Here is a 15,475-nt window from a genome sequence, read left to right as displayed (position 1 = left end):
AGCCCCAGGGAGTCGTCACCGCAGTGAAACACCCAACATCGCTGCTCCCTCCATCCAACAAGGGGAAAATGGAGAAGGGAGGCTCGGAGGCCGAGGACAGGACCAGGACCTCTGGGGAGGGAGGCCATCCCCCGCGTGGCAGCCCAGCATCAGGGCCGCATGCCCCCCTTCCCTAAGACCTGGGAGCCAGGGGCCCGGATTCAAGTCCCAATCTCTGCTTATGTGGGGAGAAGTTCCACACGTCCCCCCCTTTCCTAAAGTCCTGGATACGGTGGAAAGGCCCTGGCCATGGAGTCAGGGGCCCAGATTCAAGTCCTGATCTCTCTTTGCTGCACGTGGGACTTTAGGAAATCACTTAACTTTGGGGGGAGCAGTTTCCTTTTAGTAAAATTCAGAGGGCGGACTATGGGACTTTGAGGCCCCTCTCAGCTCTCCCTCTATGATCCAAGGATTCCAAGGCTTCGGCCCCTTCTCCCAGCCCCCAGGCTCCCTGGGGAGCCCTGCCCCTCCCCCAGCGACAGGAGCCAGGACTCTTAACCACAAGTGGCTGGAGGTCGGACCCCTCCCACCATTTTATTCTCTATTATCATAATTTTCATAATAATAATTATCAGTAACGTATATAATAAGAATAGACAGGAATAAAAAAAACAAGCAGCCGCCTCTGACCCGCAAGGTGTGTGAGTGAGTGTGTGAGTGTGTGTGAGTGTGTGTTTGTGTGTCTGTGAGTGTGTGAGTGGGGGGGGGATGCCCAGGACATGTGTGTGTCCACGGTGTGTGTGTTTGGGGGAACACGGAGGAAAGGCAGGACACTGGGCCCTGGCTGGGCTCCCAGACCCCAGAGAAGGGGGGCCATCCCAGGGGTCCTTTCTCCCCCTCCCCAGGTCCTCCCCTCCCCGACCTGGGGCTCCCCGCCGGCTCTGGCCCCGAGCGGCTTGGGCTTCCTTCCAGATCACAGATCACAGCCCCACGAGCATCCCCATGAAGTCTGAGCCACTCTGGATGGTGAGGGCGGCCCCGGCGCTGTTGTCCACAAAGATGGAGGTGTACTGGCCAGCCTGAGAAAGAAGCACAGGAGACCTGGCCTGAGAGGGGGCTGGGCCCCAAGGATGGCCGGCAGCCGCTCTCCCCCACCCCAGGGCAGGGGAGGGAAATTGGGGAAAAGACAGCCCAGCCGCCTCCCCCGGAGCACCCCCCACCCCCAGAGGTGTGAGAAGCAGCTGGGCCCAGAGGCCCTGGAGGCCCTCAAGGCTGGGGACGCTCCCCATGGGAACCCTTGACCCCTCCCTTCCCCCCTCACTACCTGAAGCTGCAGAAGCCCCTGGATGTGCACCGTGAAAATCTTGCTGTTGCTCTCGAGGCCCGTGATCACCTCTAGGGACCTATGGCAAAGCAAGCAAGGGGGCATCAGAGGCAGCGGGCACGGGGGGAGGAGGCTACTGCTTGGTCTGGCCCTGTCCGTCCTCCCCTGGATCTGTGCTCCCACAGGGCACATCCCCACTTCAGACCATGGGACTCCCCTGACTAAGGAGCTCTCCTCTCTGGGAGTCTCGGTCTCTGCAAGGAGCTTGCCCCAAAACCCCAGTGTTTTTTTCAGACCTTTACTGCCTAGAACACTTCTCCCATCTTGTGCTTGTGCAATTGATTGCTTGAGCCCAGATGTAGATTTTACATTTATAACTATTGTATTGCATTAGAAGCCAAGATTTATTGGGATATATAATGCTATATATATATATATTCACTGTCTTTGTTTGCCCCCTACCAGCCATGAGGTAGAGGAAGAGCCATTGAGATTGAATTTTCCCTTCCACTCTTTCTCCCAAACAAATCAGGAGGGCTTCCCTTGGGGCACCATCTCCCGCCATATAACGGGTTTTCCTAAAACATGGAATCCCCGAACTTCTTCCTTCTCGGGTGCTGACGGGCCCATCCCGGGCCCGGTTGAGACATCTTAGAGTCCACAGGGCCAAAGAGGTGAAGTCCAGAGGAGTCCCGGACCCACCTGAGCATAAAGCACAGTTACTTACGTGTGTTGATGACACAAGGATTCAATACAGATCAGCACGCGGACATTGTCTCGGGCCCTCAGCTGGGCTCGGCTCTTCAGCTCACTGTGATCTGAGAGGAAAGCATCAGGGTGAACAGGAAGTCTGCTTAAACATAGCCTTACTGACTCCCTTTAACCCGTCGGATGGGTCTCAAACCCCCCCCCCCTCTCCATTACCCACAGTCAGGGATAAGAGCAACACAAACAGAAAGCGTCTCTTTAGGAGAAGCACGTGGACCATAGAGAACTGAACGAGTTCAGAGCCTCTCTGTGATCCCGGGAAAATCCCATCAGAACCACAAGACGAATGGCAGCCTGCATCCGTGGAGAGAATTCCCACTTTAGGAGTTCCTCACAGCACGTCTGCCTTGTAGAATTCCCGGTTCCCTTAAAGGAAGTCTGCCCGATCTCCCCTTCCCGTCACCCCTTCGCAAGGGCCCTGCCCCAACCCACCTCCCCTTATTTCTCTGTGGACATGGCACCGAGATCGAGAGTAAGAAGGGGCCCCAGAAGATCCAGACCCACCCCTGTGTGGTACAATCTATTTACACACATTGGATTTAACATATAGTTTAACATGTATAACGTATATTGGAGGAGAGGGGGTGGGGGAAGGAGGGAAAATCTGAAACACAAGGTTTCGTAAGAATCAATATTGAAAAATTATCCATGCATGTGTTTTGAAAATAAAAAACTGTAATAATAATCATAATAATAGATGTATCACTCTGCTTTAAGTGAAAAAAAAAAAAAAAAAAAAGAATTGCCTGGGACTCTGAGAGGTTAGGATTTGGCCAGGGTGGGACGGTCAGGATGTATCCAAGGCAAGCCTCCTGCCTCCAAGGCCCTCACAGCTGCCTCTCTGACTCTTGTCTGGCACATAGTAGGTGTTTTATAAGTGTACCCACAGCCACCCATCTGCTCTCTCCATCCCCACCCTTCACCAAAAAAAAATTCCCAACCCCAGATGACCCCCAAATTTGTATCTTTGGGTGTACAACATGATTTGATCTCTGTACAGTCTCCGATTCCTCAGACTCCAGCCCACAGGGCACTGCCCGGTGTCTCCCCCCCCCCCCCCCGCATCCACGCACACAGAGGGCTCCCCATCAGCTCTGCCTTCTCCCACACACACACTCACCAATGTGCACGTTGGCTGAGAACTGGTAGATGCCGGACACCGGGGCTGTGAAGCGGCCCGTCGAAAGGTTCAGGCCCGAGCCCCGCAGGAAGGCCCCCTTGGCCAGGGGCTGCGACAGAGGAACCCCGAATTAGCATGACAGAACCCCAGAAGGCCCCCCCAGCTTTTGCTTCTTCCCCAAATCAAGGGAACGTGGAGTCCTGATCACAAATGGGAAACTGAGGCACCCAGCGGAGTGGAGGCTCCTCTGGTCCACAAACTCCCTCATTCCAGGTCCGGGGGGGTGGGGGGGTGAGGGAGGAACAGAGGAGGAAAGTCTCCCCAGTCGGGCTCCCTCCCAGCAGCAGCATCTTTTCTCCCTCCTCTGGCATCCCTGCTGCTTCCAAGTCCAACAGAAAGGGGCTCCCTCCCTCCCTCCCCCATTAAAGCAATTACATTAATAGAAGCTGGGACTTAATTCCAAACCACTGGCGGGAGACTGCGGCACCAGAACACGGGCCCCAGAAAGCGCTCCTGTCTCCTCGTGCCCCGGGCGCTGGCTTCCTGTCTTTGGGGCTGTGTCTGTGTGTGATTGTGGGTGAGTGAATAAGTATGCGTGAGAGTATGTGTGTGAGTGTGAGTGAGTGATTGTGTGTGAGTGAGTGCTTCTGGATATGGCTGATCTCATGGACAAAACCATTGTATATACTTCTGGGGGGGGGAGACTCTAAATCACCTTCAGAGAGCTCCCTGGGAGCAACAAGAGTTTAAGTGATTTAGTCAATGACACAAAGTTTAAGGCAGGATTCGAACTCAGACCCCCTGACTCCAGGCCTTTCCCTCAATTGTATAGTGACTGGCATTTATTAATATCGGGGGGGGGGGGGTTGGAACAACACTTCTTCACATACATCACCTCAACTGAGCCCCACAATACTTCTGAGGTGGGTCTCGAGGCACTATGAGCCCATTTTACAGATGGGGAAACTGAGGCTGGGAGAGATTAAATGACTTAGCCAGGATCACCCAGCTAGGAAAGGACAAGGTCAGATTTGAAGTGAGCTCCTAACGCCAGTTATCTCTGCTCTAAGCCACAGAGCAGTTACCCCAGGAGCGGGTTCCCCAGGACATGGGGAGGGGAGGGTCCCGGCTCACCGCCTGGAAGCCATGCAGCTCCATCAGGGTCTTCTTGTCAATGACCAGCTGGGCTTTCAGCTTGCAGTGGAAAGCTTCTTCCACGCGCCTATAGGGGACCACTATGGAGTCCAGGGGCCTCTGGCTGGGCTGGGCCGAGGCTGCCATCGCCGCCCGGCGCTCTGTGGCCTCTGTGGGGAACACTGGTCATAGAGACCCCAGATTCACCCCAGGTCTCCTCCTCCCTGACCCCCGTGGCCTTCCATTCCAAGCGTGGCCCTGCTCCCTTCCCATCGGGGCTCAGGGCCCAGTCTCACCTTTCAGCATGTCCTTGAACTCCTGCAACAGAGCTTCCTGCGTGACTTCAGCCCCTGGGGGACCTGGGGGGCCGGCGGGCCCTGGGGGGCCTGGAGGGCCCACGAGGCCGCGCTTAAAGCAGACAAAGGGACTGGTGAACATCAAAGTCGGGCAGAGGTGGGCCCTGCCCCCACCCCAGAACCAGGGCCCTCCTTGCCGGCCCCCCCACAGCCCAACCCAGCTCCTCTCAGCCTTGGCCTGGACCACTCACTAGTCTCTTGTCTTTTCCTTTGCATTTCTTCCTGGGGGCACCCTCATCCGGCCTCCGGACAAAGTTCAGCCAAGTCTTGTGGGCATCAGACAGCTCAGGACCCGGACCCTCGGGCGGCTGAAGAGAGAGCAAGCAGAGATACGGCTTCAGCCTCCCTAGAGGGGCTCCTCCCAGGGGAGGGGGAGCAGTGAGTCATCCCTCTTCTCCTCCCCCACTGTCCTCCAGTCCTCCCAGGGGTCACTCCTAACAGTGGGCCACAAACAGACATGGTGAAGCAGAAGGCGGAACAGCAGTGACCAGAAATCCACAGCGCCAGCTTGGGGCGGACACAAGAAGGATCGTCCCAGGGGAGGGGGAGCAGCTGGAAATGGAAAGGGTGGCAGGGTCTCTGCTTTCTGGGAGCCCAACTCTCCTCCGCCTCTGTCCCTTATTAAGGTCTAACAGCCCAGGAGTCCTGGCTCCCAGCTGGCCGAGGTCAGGGCCAGCCCAGGGGCTGAGGTCCAGGGAGCTAAAACTTCAGGTTCCCAGAGGATGGGGGTCAGCTGCGTGGAAGAATGGTCCAGGCAAAGGTGGGTACCAAATGACTCCCATCGGCCTCCCTCCCTGAGGGAGGGAAAGGGATGAACCAAGCCAGGAGATGGAAACAGGGGGAGAATTTAAATCTCAAAATCTTTTTTTTAAAAAAGTATAAAAACTAAAAATTAAAGTTAAAAATAATTAAGTAAATAAATATCCATTATTAATTACATTGTTAAATTTCTCAGTGGGCTAGGGAGGAGACAGGGAAGTCAGGGAGAGAATTTAAAATGCAAAATCTTTTTTAAAAAGTATAAAAACTAAAAATGAAAGTTAAAAAGTTAGTTAAAAATAAAAGTTTAACAAAGTGAGATAAATAACTAAATAATAAGTTCAAGGTTAAAGTCCAAAAATATAACACTCCCATTGAGACACGGAGGGGGCACAGGAAAATGTATTCTGCGACCTCAGGGGACACAGAGACACCCGCATGTTTGGGGTCCTCCCCTTTTGGTCCAGGCCCAGATACTCTGTCCCCTAAAGAGCGGCCTGGCAGCAAGGAGAAGCAGGAGGACTTGGCCAGAGTCAGTCAGCAGGACAGGTCAGAGGTCGGAGGTCCTCTTGCCTCCCCCAGGTGCGGATGTGCAGGTAGGGCCGTAGCCTGCCCAGGGAAGCCGGCCAAGGGAGCAAAAACAGGTTCCCATTTGGGTCTGGGCAGGAATGCCCGGCCGGCCAGGACAGGAGCAGGGCGAGGGGAGCAGGGCAGGCGGCCGGCAATGACCAGAAAGGACTTTTTCCAGGTGCTTTTTGATGATTTCCTAAAGCCAGAGAGGGAGTCAGGGGAAGGGTGGGATGGCAGAGGGGTCGGGGGGGAGGGGAGCTGTTTCACAATCGGCTCCGAGGCCCTGGTGAGGGCCAAGACAGAGCCGGGCCTGGCATGTGGGCAGGGGGGACGCCCGAGGGGCCAGATGTTTCAAAGGCAGACAAATGGCTCCCGCTTGGCACGGTGCCGGGCACTGCTGACGCCTCACTCCCTCTGTGATGACTGAGGGGGCTGGCAGGCTCCCAGCCTCACACCCGGGCTGGGCCAAGCCGCTTCTCCGGGCAGCCAAGGCCCGTCCTCCCAGGCACATGGACAGAGAGGTAGAAGGGACGGCCATGTGATTTCAAACCCCAGGCTTCTTCCCCCTCAGCGGGCCGCCTGTGGGAGAGGGTCCCGGGCGCTTCCTGACCCTGTATCTGGGCCAGGCCAGGAGGAACCATCTGGTGCCCTGGTACGGGGGTGACTTGCCTCTCTCACCCCACATAAAGGTCCCCGGGGACCTCGGGGGGTTGGGGGGGAGCAGCGGGCTTAAGGTTCCGGCTGTCTGGGGCCCTCCTTGCCCTCGTCCTTCCTCTCCCCGACCCTGCCTCAATCTATCCCCACTGTAGGTAGGCCAGGTTTCCGTCAGACCCAATCAAGCCTGAGACTTCTGCTCCAGGGGAGGAATGAAGTGTCGGGGACAAGGGAAGAATGCGCCCCGTGTGAGCAGCGATGGCCGCGGCTCCCCCACCTCGGCCCCTTGTCCCCCTCCGGCCTCTCGGGGAAGGTGATGGGTGTGGAGGAGGAATTCAGTCCCTCTGCCTGGAACAGGAAGCCCATAAAACAGGGCCATGAGCTTAACAGACGCTGGCCGGGAGCTCAGAGCCACTGAGGAGCGAGCCTGCTTCCCGCCAATGCTGGCTCCGGCCTCTCCCCTTCCAGCTCCTGGCCCCGGGTCCATGGGAATGAGGCTGGTGAAAGGCGCGGAGGAGCATATTTTCCCCATCAATCACCCATCACCGTCAGAATCCCTCAGCACCATCCCCGCTCATTATCCCGGCCCCCTGGTCCCCGCTCCCCTCGATGCCCTCTGCCTGATAATGACCTCCATTATCACCATCCTCCCTCGTGACCACCCTCCCTCCCATGGCCATTTCTGCACTCCATCCCCATCACCTCCCCCTGTCCTGCCTCCGTCCAGACGGGCCCCCCTCCTAGAACGCCGTCCTCCCTGACTCTGCCCCGGCTCCTCCAAGGCTCCACATGAGCCCCTCCTTCGAGAAGTCCTTCCCACTCGGACCCCTGCTCTCCCTCCACTTGCACAATCCCTTCGCTTTTATTTCTTCTGCCTCTTTTTTTTAAAAACTATCTGCTCAGGCTCATCAATGACCAACTGGAAGGGAGATGTGAGGCCATAAGGTCCAGCCCTTTTATTCTTGCAGATGGGGAAACTGAGCCCCAAGGAAGCATGGGTAGTAAGTACTCAAGTGTAGTTGTTCCTGCTAAATGGGATCTTTGAAGTCTTAAAAGTCCTTGCATTTTTGCAGCTGGGGAAACTGAGCCCCAAGGAAGCACGGGTAGTAGGTGTCCAAGTGTAGTTGTTCTGATACCAGATCCACAGCCCTGTGCTGCTGGGTACATTTCATGGGCTGCCTGATCACCCTGACCCCCCAAGTCAGACATGACCCCCTGGGAGATGGGGACTATTTCCTTGCTTTTAGCCGGGCACGTGTTCTGAAGCTTCACTGAACAAAATACCACCCCCGCCTCATTACTGCCCCCGACCCCCGACTCCCAGCACCCCCATCGCCCCATCCCTTCTCTGCCTCACTCCTGGCTTTAGGCCCACCCCCCCCCAGCATCCCATAAATCACCACATAAATGGGTTATCATGACCTCAGCTGATCCCGACCCCCCCCCATTTTCTTAAAAACAGGCCCCAAGCCTGGGAATGTGGGGGGGCAGAGGTTCGGGAGCCCGGTCTCCCATGTCAGCGAGGGCCTGACCCAGCATCGCCCCGCCGTGGGCCCCAAGCCTCGGTCCCTGGAAAACCTCCCGCCCTTGGGCACCGCGCTCCCGGCCCAGCAGGCAGCAGGGAGCCAGCAGCCCGAGTCAGGCCTAATTAAGTAATTAGTGCTAAAGTGAAAGCTGTCAAGGGAGAGCTCCCAGGCTGGGAGTCAGGGCTAAGGAATCTCAGGGAGCTCTGCTCAATGGCCCCATTCTTCTGGGGGCTGGGGAGGCCTGGGAGCCCCAGGAGGGGCGGGGGACCCAGCAGCCTCTGACCTTGCCCACGGCTCCCAAGGAAAGGAGGCGCAGGGCCCGGAGCCTCCGCTTCCCAAGGCCATGGGATCGCCCTTCTCTGGGAAAACAGGTTCCTGCTTTCCCTCCTCCAGCCCTCTTCTCCTTGGGATCCCAGGCCACCTTCCCCAGAGAGGCGGTCTGGTCTAAACCCCTTTGACAGATGAGAAAACTGAGGTCCACAGAGGGGAAGTGATGGTCTAAAACTCATTCAAGTAGCAAAGGGTCAGAAGCAGGATCTGAATCCAGATCCTTTCCCTCTGGAATCAGGGCTCTTTCCAGTCTCCCAAATAAACAAAGGCACTTAGGACATGTGGATTGAAAAGGGAGGCCCCAGGACCTGGGGACAAAAAGCCTCGGTCAGAGTGTGATCTTGTGTCACAAGGAATGTCTCAGACCTGGAGGCAGAGGTTCTGGGTGCGGATCCTGGCTCTGAGAACTCATCTTCCTTGTGAGCCTCAGTTTCCCCTTCTGAAAAATCTCTAAGATGTTTTCTATAGCAAAATCCATGTTCTCCTGGTAATACTAACTGCACTGGAGAAAGCAGCAGCTTAAGGGGGAGAGTGGTGGGAAGAATTGATTTGGAGCCGAGGCTATGGGCTCCAGGCCCACCCCTGTCTCTTACCCCTGTGAGCCAAATGTGAAGGGCGGGACCTCTCTCCCTGGGAGCAGAGGCAGGTGGACCCTTCCCATCCTTGGCCAGACCGGCATCGTCCTGCTTTCCGCCATATTGGGAAGGGGATGGGGGATGAACTGTGGCCTGGTCACAGGCCCAAAGAGAGTCCATGAGGCCCAAGGAGGCAGAGCCATTTCACAGAAGGGTAAGTCGAGGTACCCAGACCCAGTGGGCTGATGACTTCAAGCCTCAGACATGGTCTCTCTCAAAGAGAAAGACCACAGGGCTGGGTCAGGGTCCCAGCTGCAGCCTAGAGACCAGAAGGAACCGGGGGCCTGGGGAAGAACATCACATGCCCACCCTTACTAAGGCAGCCCTGAGGAGGGAGTCCTAGGGGCAAGGAGGGAGCCCCAGGAGGGAGGGAGAGGCAGCCTGGGTGAGCCAGGCATTGGCCCAGCCTCTGCTTCCATGAGCATCCTTCCCTGGCCTGGCCCCAATGCTGCCCTGTGTCCTGGGGACCCCAGATGTCATACATGGCCCCCACATTCCCCTGGCCACACCAGAACACTCTGCTCAGATCTTCGCCTCATCCCCCTGCTCCAAAAACCACCTCATCCCCCTGCTCCAAACCGCCTGGCCCCCTTCTCGGGACTCTGGTTGTCCTTGCGTGGGCAGGGGGCTGGCTAAATCCTCAAGCAACCGGCCTGTGACCGGCAAGATTAGGAGCTCCCGGTGTCCCCTTGACATCTTCCCCCGGCTCCTGATATAGACCCAGGGCATCCATGCCAGGGCACACCCAGCCCGACATGGGCCCCGGGGGCTGGAAGATGGACGGGCAGATAGCAGGGCTGATGTAGGGAGATGAAAAGGCCCGCCGGGACGAGCTGGAACAGCCTGTCTCGAGTGTGTGAGCACGCGTACGGCCATACATACGCACCGGGGCCCAGGAAGCCCCTCAGCCAGCCTGCCTGGACCAGGGGCCCGGGACGGGACGGTCTGCACTGGGGCCAAGCTCCATGGACAAGGAAGTCCACCCCAGCCTGCCAGGAGGCAGGAGCGCTGAGGCACGAGTCACGAGGCCCTTCGGGGAGTCAGTTTTCTCATCTGTAAAATGGGGCTTATCATAGCCCTTCCCTCCCAAGGTTGACTGAAGCCCCGGGGAGATCCAGGAATGGTGGTTGCCCTGAAGACGGTGGGTGGGCAAGGCCGAGGAAACCTTCAACCATCCTCATTTTATTTGAGCCTCACAAGCCCTGATGAGGGAGATGCTGGGACCGCCCTAGAGCTGAGGGTCAGCAAGAGGGAAAATACTTGCCTGGTATCACCGGAGGGGGGGGTGTCTGAGGCACAATTCGAACACGGTACCTCACTGACTGAATGTCAGCTATGTGTCAACTGCTCTTATTAGGGAAGGGAGAAAAAGGGGAACAGAGAGGGAGGAGGGAGAGAGGAAGAGGAAGAAAGTAGGGGGAGAGAGAGGGAAAGAGGAAAGGAGAAGAAGAAGGAAAGGGGAAGAGGGAGGGGAAGGGGGGAAGAGAAAGGAAAGTGGAAGGAAGGGGAGGAGGAAAGAAAAAGGAGGAGAAGGAAGAGGAGGAAGGAGGAAAGGAGAGGGAAGAAGGGGAAGACTGAGGACACCAAGTCTTCATTTCTTTTAAGGTCCAGCTCAGGAGCCGCCTCCTCCAGGAAACCTTCCCTGATCTCCCTAGCACAAGGCTTTCTCTCTAGACAGACTTGGCAGGATCTCTGCATTTCTCCTCTGTTCCCTTGCTTCCTCCCTCGCTAATGGAGGAGAGAACCAGAGTGGGGCAATGGAGGGCAGACATCCGGGGTTGGAACCCCGCCTCAGACACTTGCTGCCTGTGACAACCGGGACAGGACATTTAAATGTTCTTCCTCTGTTCAGTCCAGGGGTTAGAGATGATGACCTCTAAGGTCCCATCCAAATCTAAAGCTATCACTGTGTGACTTCTGTGGGTCTGTTTCCTCTTCTGTAAATTGGGGGGGGGGGTAGACTGGATAACCTGTAAAGTAGCTGCCAGGTCTGAAGTTGCCTCTGTACATCACATACACACACACATACTCACACACACTCACACATACACACACACACATACACACACACACACACACACACACACACTCACACACAATTTCCCCATTAAGTCATAAGCCCCTCGAGGGCAGGGCCCGTCTGTTACATGTCTGCCCCTCTAATCAGAGCATCTCAAGGCTTTTGGGGAACGTTTGGGGAATTGGCTATGCGCTCCTTCTCACCCAGCTCCCCAGGGGCTCACCTTCCCCAGTGCCCTGGTCACACAGCCTCTGGTGCCCTTCGGTCGGAGAGTCTCCCAGGGCCCAGGGGCTGCCCCCTTTCCCGCAGGGCTGGAGGGCAGGCACCGGTCAGGAGAAGTGAGAGCGGCTTCATGCTCAGGCCTCTGAGCTGGCCTAGCCCAGGGTAAGAGAGAGCCAGCGATGCTGGACTCCCGCCGCCAGCTGGGACTTTGCCTCAGTGGGTACCACTGGAAGGAGGGGAACTTCTGCCCGGGCATCTCTAGGGATAGGGTCTGAGCCCTGGGTATCCAGACTGGCGCTTCCTCCCCGCTGGCGTCGGGCTCCTGAAGGAACTTCTCCTAACTTCTGTTCAAGCTGGGGGTTGTTACCGGGAGAGCCGCTCACCTGGGCCGCCCCCTTGGGGAGCCGGGAAGCCAATTAAACTTAATGGGCCTCAACCCCACCAAGGAGCTCATCCAAATGATCTGGACTTCAAAGCGCTAATTGATGTGCCGTTGGGAACCCCCGAGTTCTGGCTGGGGCCCAGACCCCACCCCCCCTTTCATCGAGACCTAGCCCTATAGTGTGGCTGGCACCCCTACACTCCATGGGCCCTTTCTGGCCAGCTGCTCCCCCTTGGACCTTGCCGGAGGAGGCTCAGCGGGCTAGGGCCAGACGCCCCTCCCCTGCCCTGCCCACGGGCGGCTTTACAGTGAATGAGGAATGGGCCATAGGGAGACAGGGGCAGCTTCTCCCTGGCACTGGCATTCGTTCTCACTCCCCCAAACTCCTCCACTGTCCCCCCATCAGTGACCAAAGCCAACCCACAGGCTCCAGCCAAGACCGCCGTGTGGTCAACAACATTCCCTCAAGAAACAGACTGTCTTTGAGCACAGGGAGAGAGGCAGCCAGGGAGAAAGACTCAGAGACAGGCACCGACAAGCCTCGGAGACAGAGGGACAGAGACAAAATCAGAGACAGAAACAGAAAGGCAGAGACAGAGACAAAGGCAGAGAGACAGAGAGACAAAGGCAGAGAGACAGAGACAGAGACAGAAAGGCAGAGACAGAGAGAGAGAGACAAAGTCAGAGAGACAGAGAGACAAAGGCAGAGAGAGAGACAGAGACAGAAAGGCAGAGACAGAGAGAGAGAGACAAAGGCAGAGAGCAGAGACAGAAAGGCAGAGACAGAGAGACAAAGTCAGAAAGGCAGAGATAGAGACAGAGACAAAGTCAGAGAGACAGACAGAAAGGCAGAGACAGAGAGACAGAAAGGCAGAGACAAAGAGACAGAGACAAAGTCAGAGAGACAGAGAGGCAAAGGCAGAGAGAGAGAGACAGAGACAGAAAGACAAAGTCAGAGAGACAGAGACAAAGTCAGAGAGACAGAGAGACAAAGGCAGAGAGAGAGACAGAGACAGAAAGGCAGAGACAGAGAGAGAGAGACAAAGGCAGAGAGCAGAGACAGAAAGGCAGAGACAGAGAGACAAAGTCAGAAAGGCAGAGATAGAGACAGAGACAAAGTCAGAGAGACAGACAGAAAGGCAGAAACAGAGAGACAGAAAGGCAGAGACAGAGAGACAGAGACAAAGTCAGAGAGACAGAGAGGCAAAGGCAGAGAGAGAGAGACAGAGACAGAAAGACAAAGTCAGAGAGACAGAGAGAGGCAAAGGCAGAGAGAGAGACAGAGACAGAAAGACAGAGACAGAGAGACAGAAAGGCAGAGACAGAGACAAAGTCAGAGACAGAAAGGCAGACAGAGACAGAGAGAGAGACAGTCAGAGAGACAGAGAGACAAAATCAGAGAGACAGAAACAGAAAAGCAGAGACACAGAGAGATAAAGACAGAGACAGATAACAGCAGCATGAAGGGATGAGAAAGCAGACACAGAGACAGTGAGAGAGGCAGACACAGATAGAAAGGCAGAGATAAGCAGAGACAGAGAGACAGATACAGAAAGCCAGAGAGGCAGATGCTAACAGCAACATGAAGATAACTGACACAGAGACAGACAGAGGCAGAGACAGTGACAGAGACAAAGTCAGAGAGACGGAGACAGAGACACGGCCAGGCAGACCGAGAGGCGCAGTCCCGGCAGTCACCGAGAATGACAGACACGGGGAGCCGGCCGGAGGCCGGCGGGGGCGGAGAGATGGGTACAGGGCCGTGAGGGGTGGGGGGAGGCTCGCGGGGAGCTCTGGGGCCGAGCCGCATCCTTCCCCAGCATCCCCCGCTCTGAGCCGCACGTGGGCCGCGGCCGCGGCTGGGAGACGAGTTTGTCAGGCGCGGCCAGGAGCATCCCCCCGGGGCCAGGTTGGGGCACAGGAGAGCGGGGTCCCGGGGCCACGCGGTGGAGCCCCTGCCGCCTCAGAGTGGGGGGAGCCCTCTCGCCTGCCCCCCCCGCCCCGTGGCGGGCCGTACCTTGGGGTGCGCGGGCAGCTCCTCGCTGTTGGAGAGCGTGGCGTTGAAGGGCTCCGTGTACTGGCTCGGCTCCTTGGCCTTCTTGCGCTCCCTCTTGGCGCCGGCGCCCCCGAGCAGGGCCAGGTGCTGCCACAGGAGCGCCGCGGCCACGGCGCACACCCACAGCCTCATGGCGGGGCGGGGGCGGGAGGCCTTGCTCCCGGAGGGCTGCGAGCGGCCGGCGGGCTCGGGGCTGGCGGGACCCGGGACTCCGGGAGCCGAGGGATGGAGGCTGGGGCGCGGAGTTCGAGGTGAGGCGGACGTCGAGGACGCGGAGCGCCGAGCCCGGCTTCGAGCCTCAGCGTCCCTTGCCCCAAAGCCGCCGGGTTCTCATGGGGAAGGGGAGGCCCGGAGCCGGCAGAGGCAGCGCTCCCTGTGCTGGGGGAGGGGGCCCGGGGCCCGGGGCTTCCCGTCGGTGGGCCGCGCTCTCACGGACACCGGGCGCCAAGGCGGGGGGCGGCTGGGCACCTGCCTCGGGAAGGCTCCCCGGCTGGCGGGGCGGGGCGGGGCGGCCGCGGCCTCTCCTTCATAGGGCCCCCGGGAGCCCCCCCGAGCCCTCCCCACGCTGCGGCCCCATCACTTCACGCCTGCAGCCAGCAGCACTCGAGGGGCCGGAGAAGCAGCTCGGCTCGGCCCCGCGCCGGCTCCCGGGGCTCCCCGCGCTCCGGGCGGGCGGCAGGCAGCGGCTCGGCCGTCAGGACGCGGGACGGCTCTCCAGGCTCATGGTGGGACCCCGCAAGCGCCGCGAAGCGAGCCGCCTCCTGCCCCGCGCGGAGGGCCGGCCCAGCGCCAGGGAGCCTGCCTCCGCTCCGCGCCCCGCGAGCCGTGCCCTCTCCCGGCCGGCGCGCCGGCTCCCTCCTCCCTCTGTGCCTCCCTCCGGCTCTCGCACCGAATAAATACTCCTTTTCCTGAGAGCCTTCCACCAAGGGGGAGGGGTCAGGCAGCGCTCGGGCTGGGGAGCCCCGGCCGCCGCTGGCGGGAGCCCCGGAGCCGCCCGCCCCCCACTGGCCGCCGCGCTTTGATTAACGAGGAGCAGGCTGCCGGCGGCGGCCGCCGAGGGGGGGCGGGCTCCCGGGGAGTCCCAGGCGCCGCCCGAGCCGCTCACCCCGGAGCCCTTTGTCCCCTGCCCCCGCCCCGGGCCGGGCTCCCGGGCGGGACCGCCGGCCCATGAAACGGTTAACCCCCCTCCCCCACTCGCATTCCAGCCAACCCCGGCCTGTCTTTATTTGTTAATAATATTTAACCTCCGCCGGCGCCTTCGGAGGGCCCCCTCCCCCCCCCCAAGTTGGTGGCAGACAAGCCCTGAATTTGTCAGAATGCACCTGATGACATGTTAATGGCCCCGTCTGTCAAAGGGCACCTACCCAGCTCTGACCGAGCGGCCCCGGCGGCCAGCGCCTTCTCCAAGGGGCAGAGCCCCTCCCCCCGCTCAGCCCCCAGCAAACCGGGCTGGCTCCGCGGGCTGCGGGGGCCGGTCTGGGGGACCCCAAAATATCGAACTGGGGGGACCGAAGGCGGCGGGCACCCTGGGGGGACTGCACAACAGCGAGCTCTCCCAACAAGTCCAGGGAAAGAGAGACAGAGAGAGGAGAGACAGAAACAGAGACAGAGACAGATAGAACCAGAGAGAGACAGAAAAA

The 15,475-nt window shown here is 58.6% G+C and overlaps 1 protein-coding gene across 4 annotated transcripts; it reads right to left on the bottom strand.

The window, feature by feature from the left end:
- Positions 1-531: 531 nt before the first annotated feature.
- C1QTNF12 (C1q and TNF related 12) lies at positions 532-14,718 on the bottom strand. 4 transcript variants are annotated; one of them, XM_074306621.1, is made up of 9 exons: positions 14,651-14,718; positions 13,797-14,208; positions 4,873-4,989; positions 4,622-4,733; positions 4,326-4,495; positions 3,192-3,300; positions 2,031-2,121; positions 1,304-1,382; positions 532-1,058 (listed from the first exon to the last, which is right to left on the bottom strand). In XM_074306621.1, the coding sequence occupies exons 2-9, from the start codon at positions 13,965-13,967 to the stop codon at positions 960-962; spliced, it is 948 nt and encodes a 315-aa protein (XP_074162722.1). In that variant the 5' UTR covers positions 13,968-14,208; positions 14,651-14,718; the 3' UTR covers positions 532-959. The 4 variants fall into 4 exon arrangements, with proteins under 4 accessions (XP_074162722.1, XP_074162721.1, XP_074162719.1 ...); XM_074306620.1 differs by lacking the exon at positions 14,651-14,718 and having other exon boundaries at positions 4,326-4,507; XM_074306618.1 differs by lacking the exons at positions 13,797-14,208; positions 14,651-14,718 and adding an exon at positions 11,399-11,739 and having other exon boundaries at positions 4,326-4,507.
- Positions 14,719-15,475: the final 757 nt, after the last annotated feature.

The sequence above is a fragment of the Sminthopsis crassicaudata genome, chromosome 3, assembly GCF_048593235.1.
Source record: "Sminthopsis crassicaudata isolate SCR6 chromosome 3, ASM4859323v1, whole genome shotgun sequence".
NCBI lineage: Eukaryota > Metazoa > Chordata > Mammalia > Dasyuromorphia > Dasyuridae > Sminthopsis > Sminthopsis crassicaudata.
This window is presented reverse-complemented; position numbering and strand designations above follow the sequence as displayed.

Bases quoted from the DNA above. Each gene is read 5' to 3' on its own strand.
- C1QTNF12 (XM_074306618.1), bottom strand. From the start codon at position 11,653: ATGCCCGGGCAGAAGTTCCCCTCCTTCCAGTGGTACCCACTGAGGCAA. The intron at 4,990-11,398 runs GTGAGCCCCTGG...CTCTCTCTTCAG, and splicing joins TGACCAGGGCACTGGGGAAG to CCGCCCGAGGGTCCGGGTCC. The intron at 1,059-1,303 runs GTAGTGAGGGGG...CTTCTTTCTCAG, and splicing joins AGGGGCTTCTGCAGCTTCAG to GCTGGCCAGTACACCTCCAT.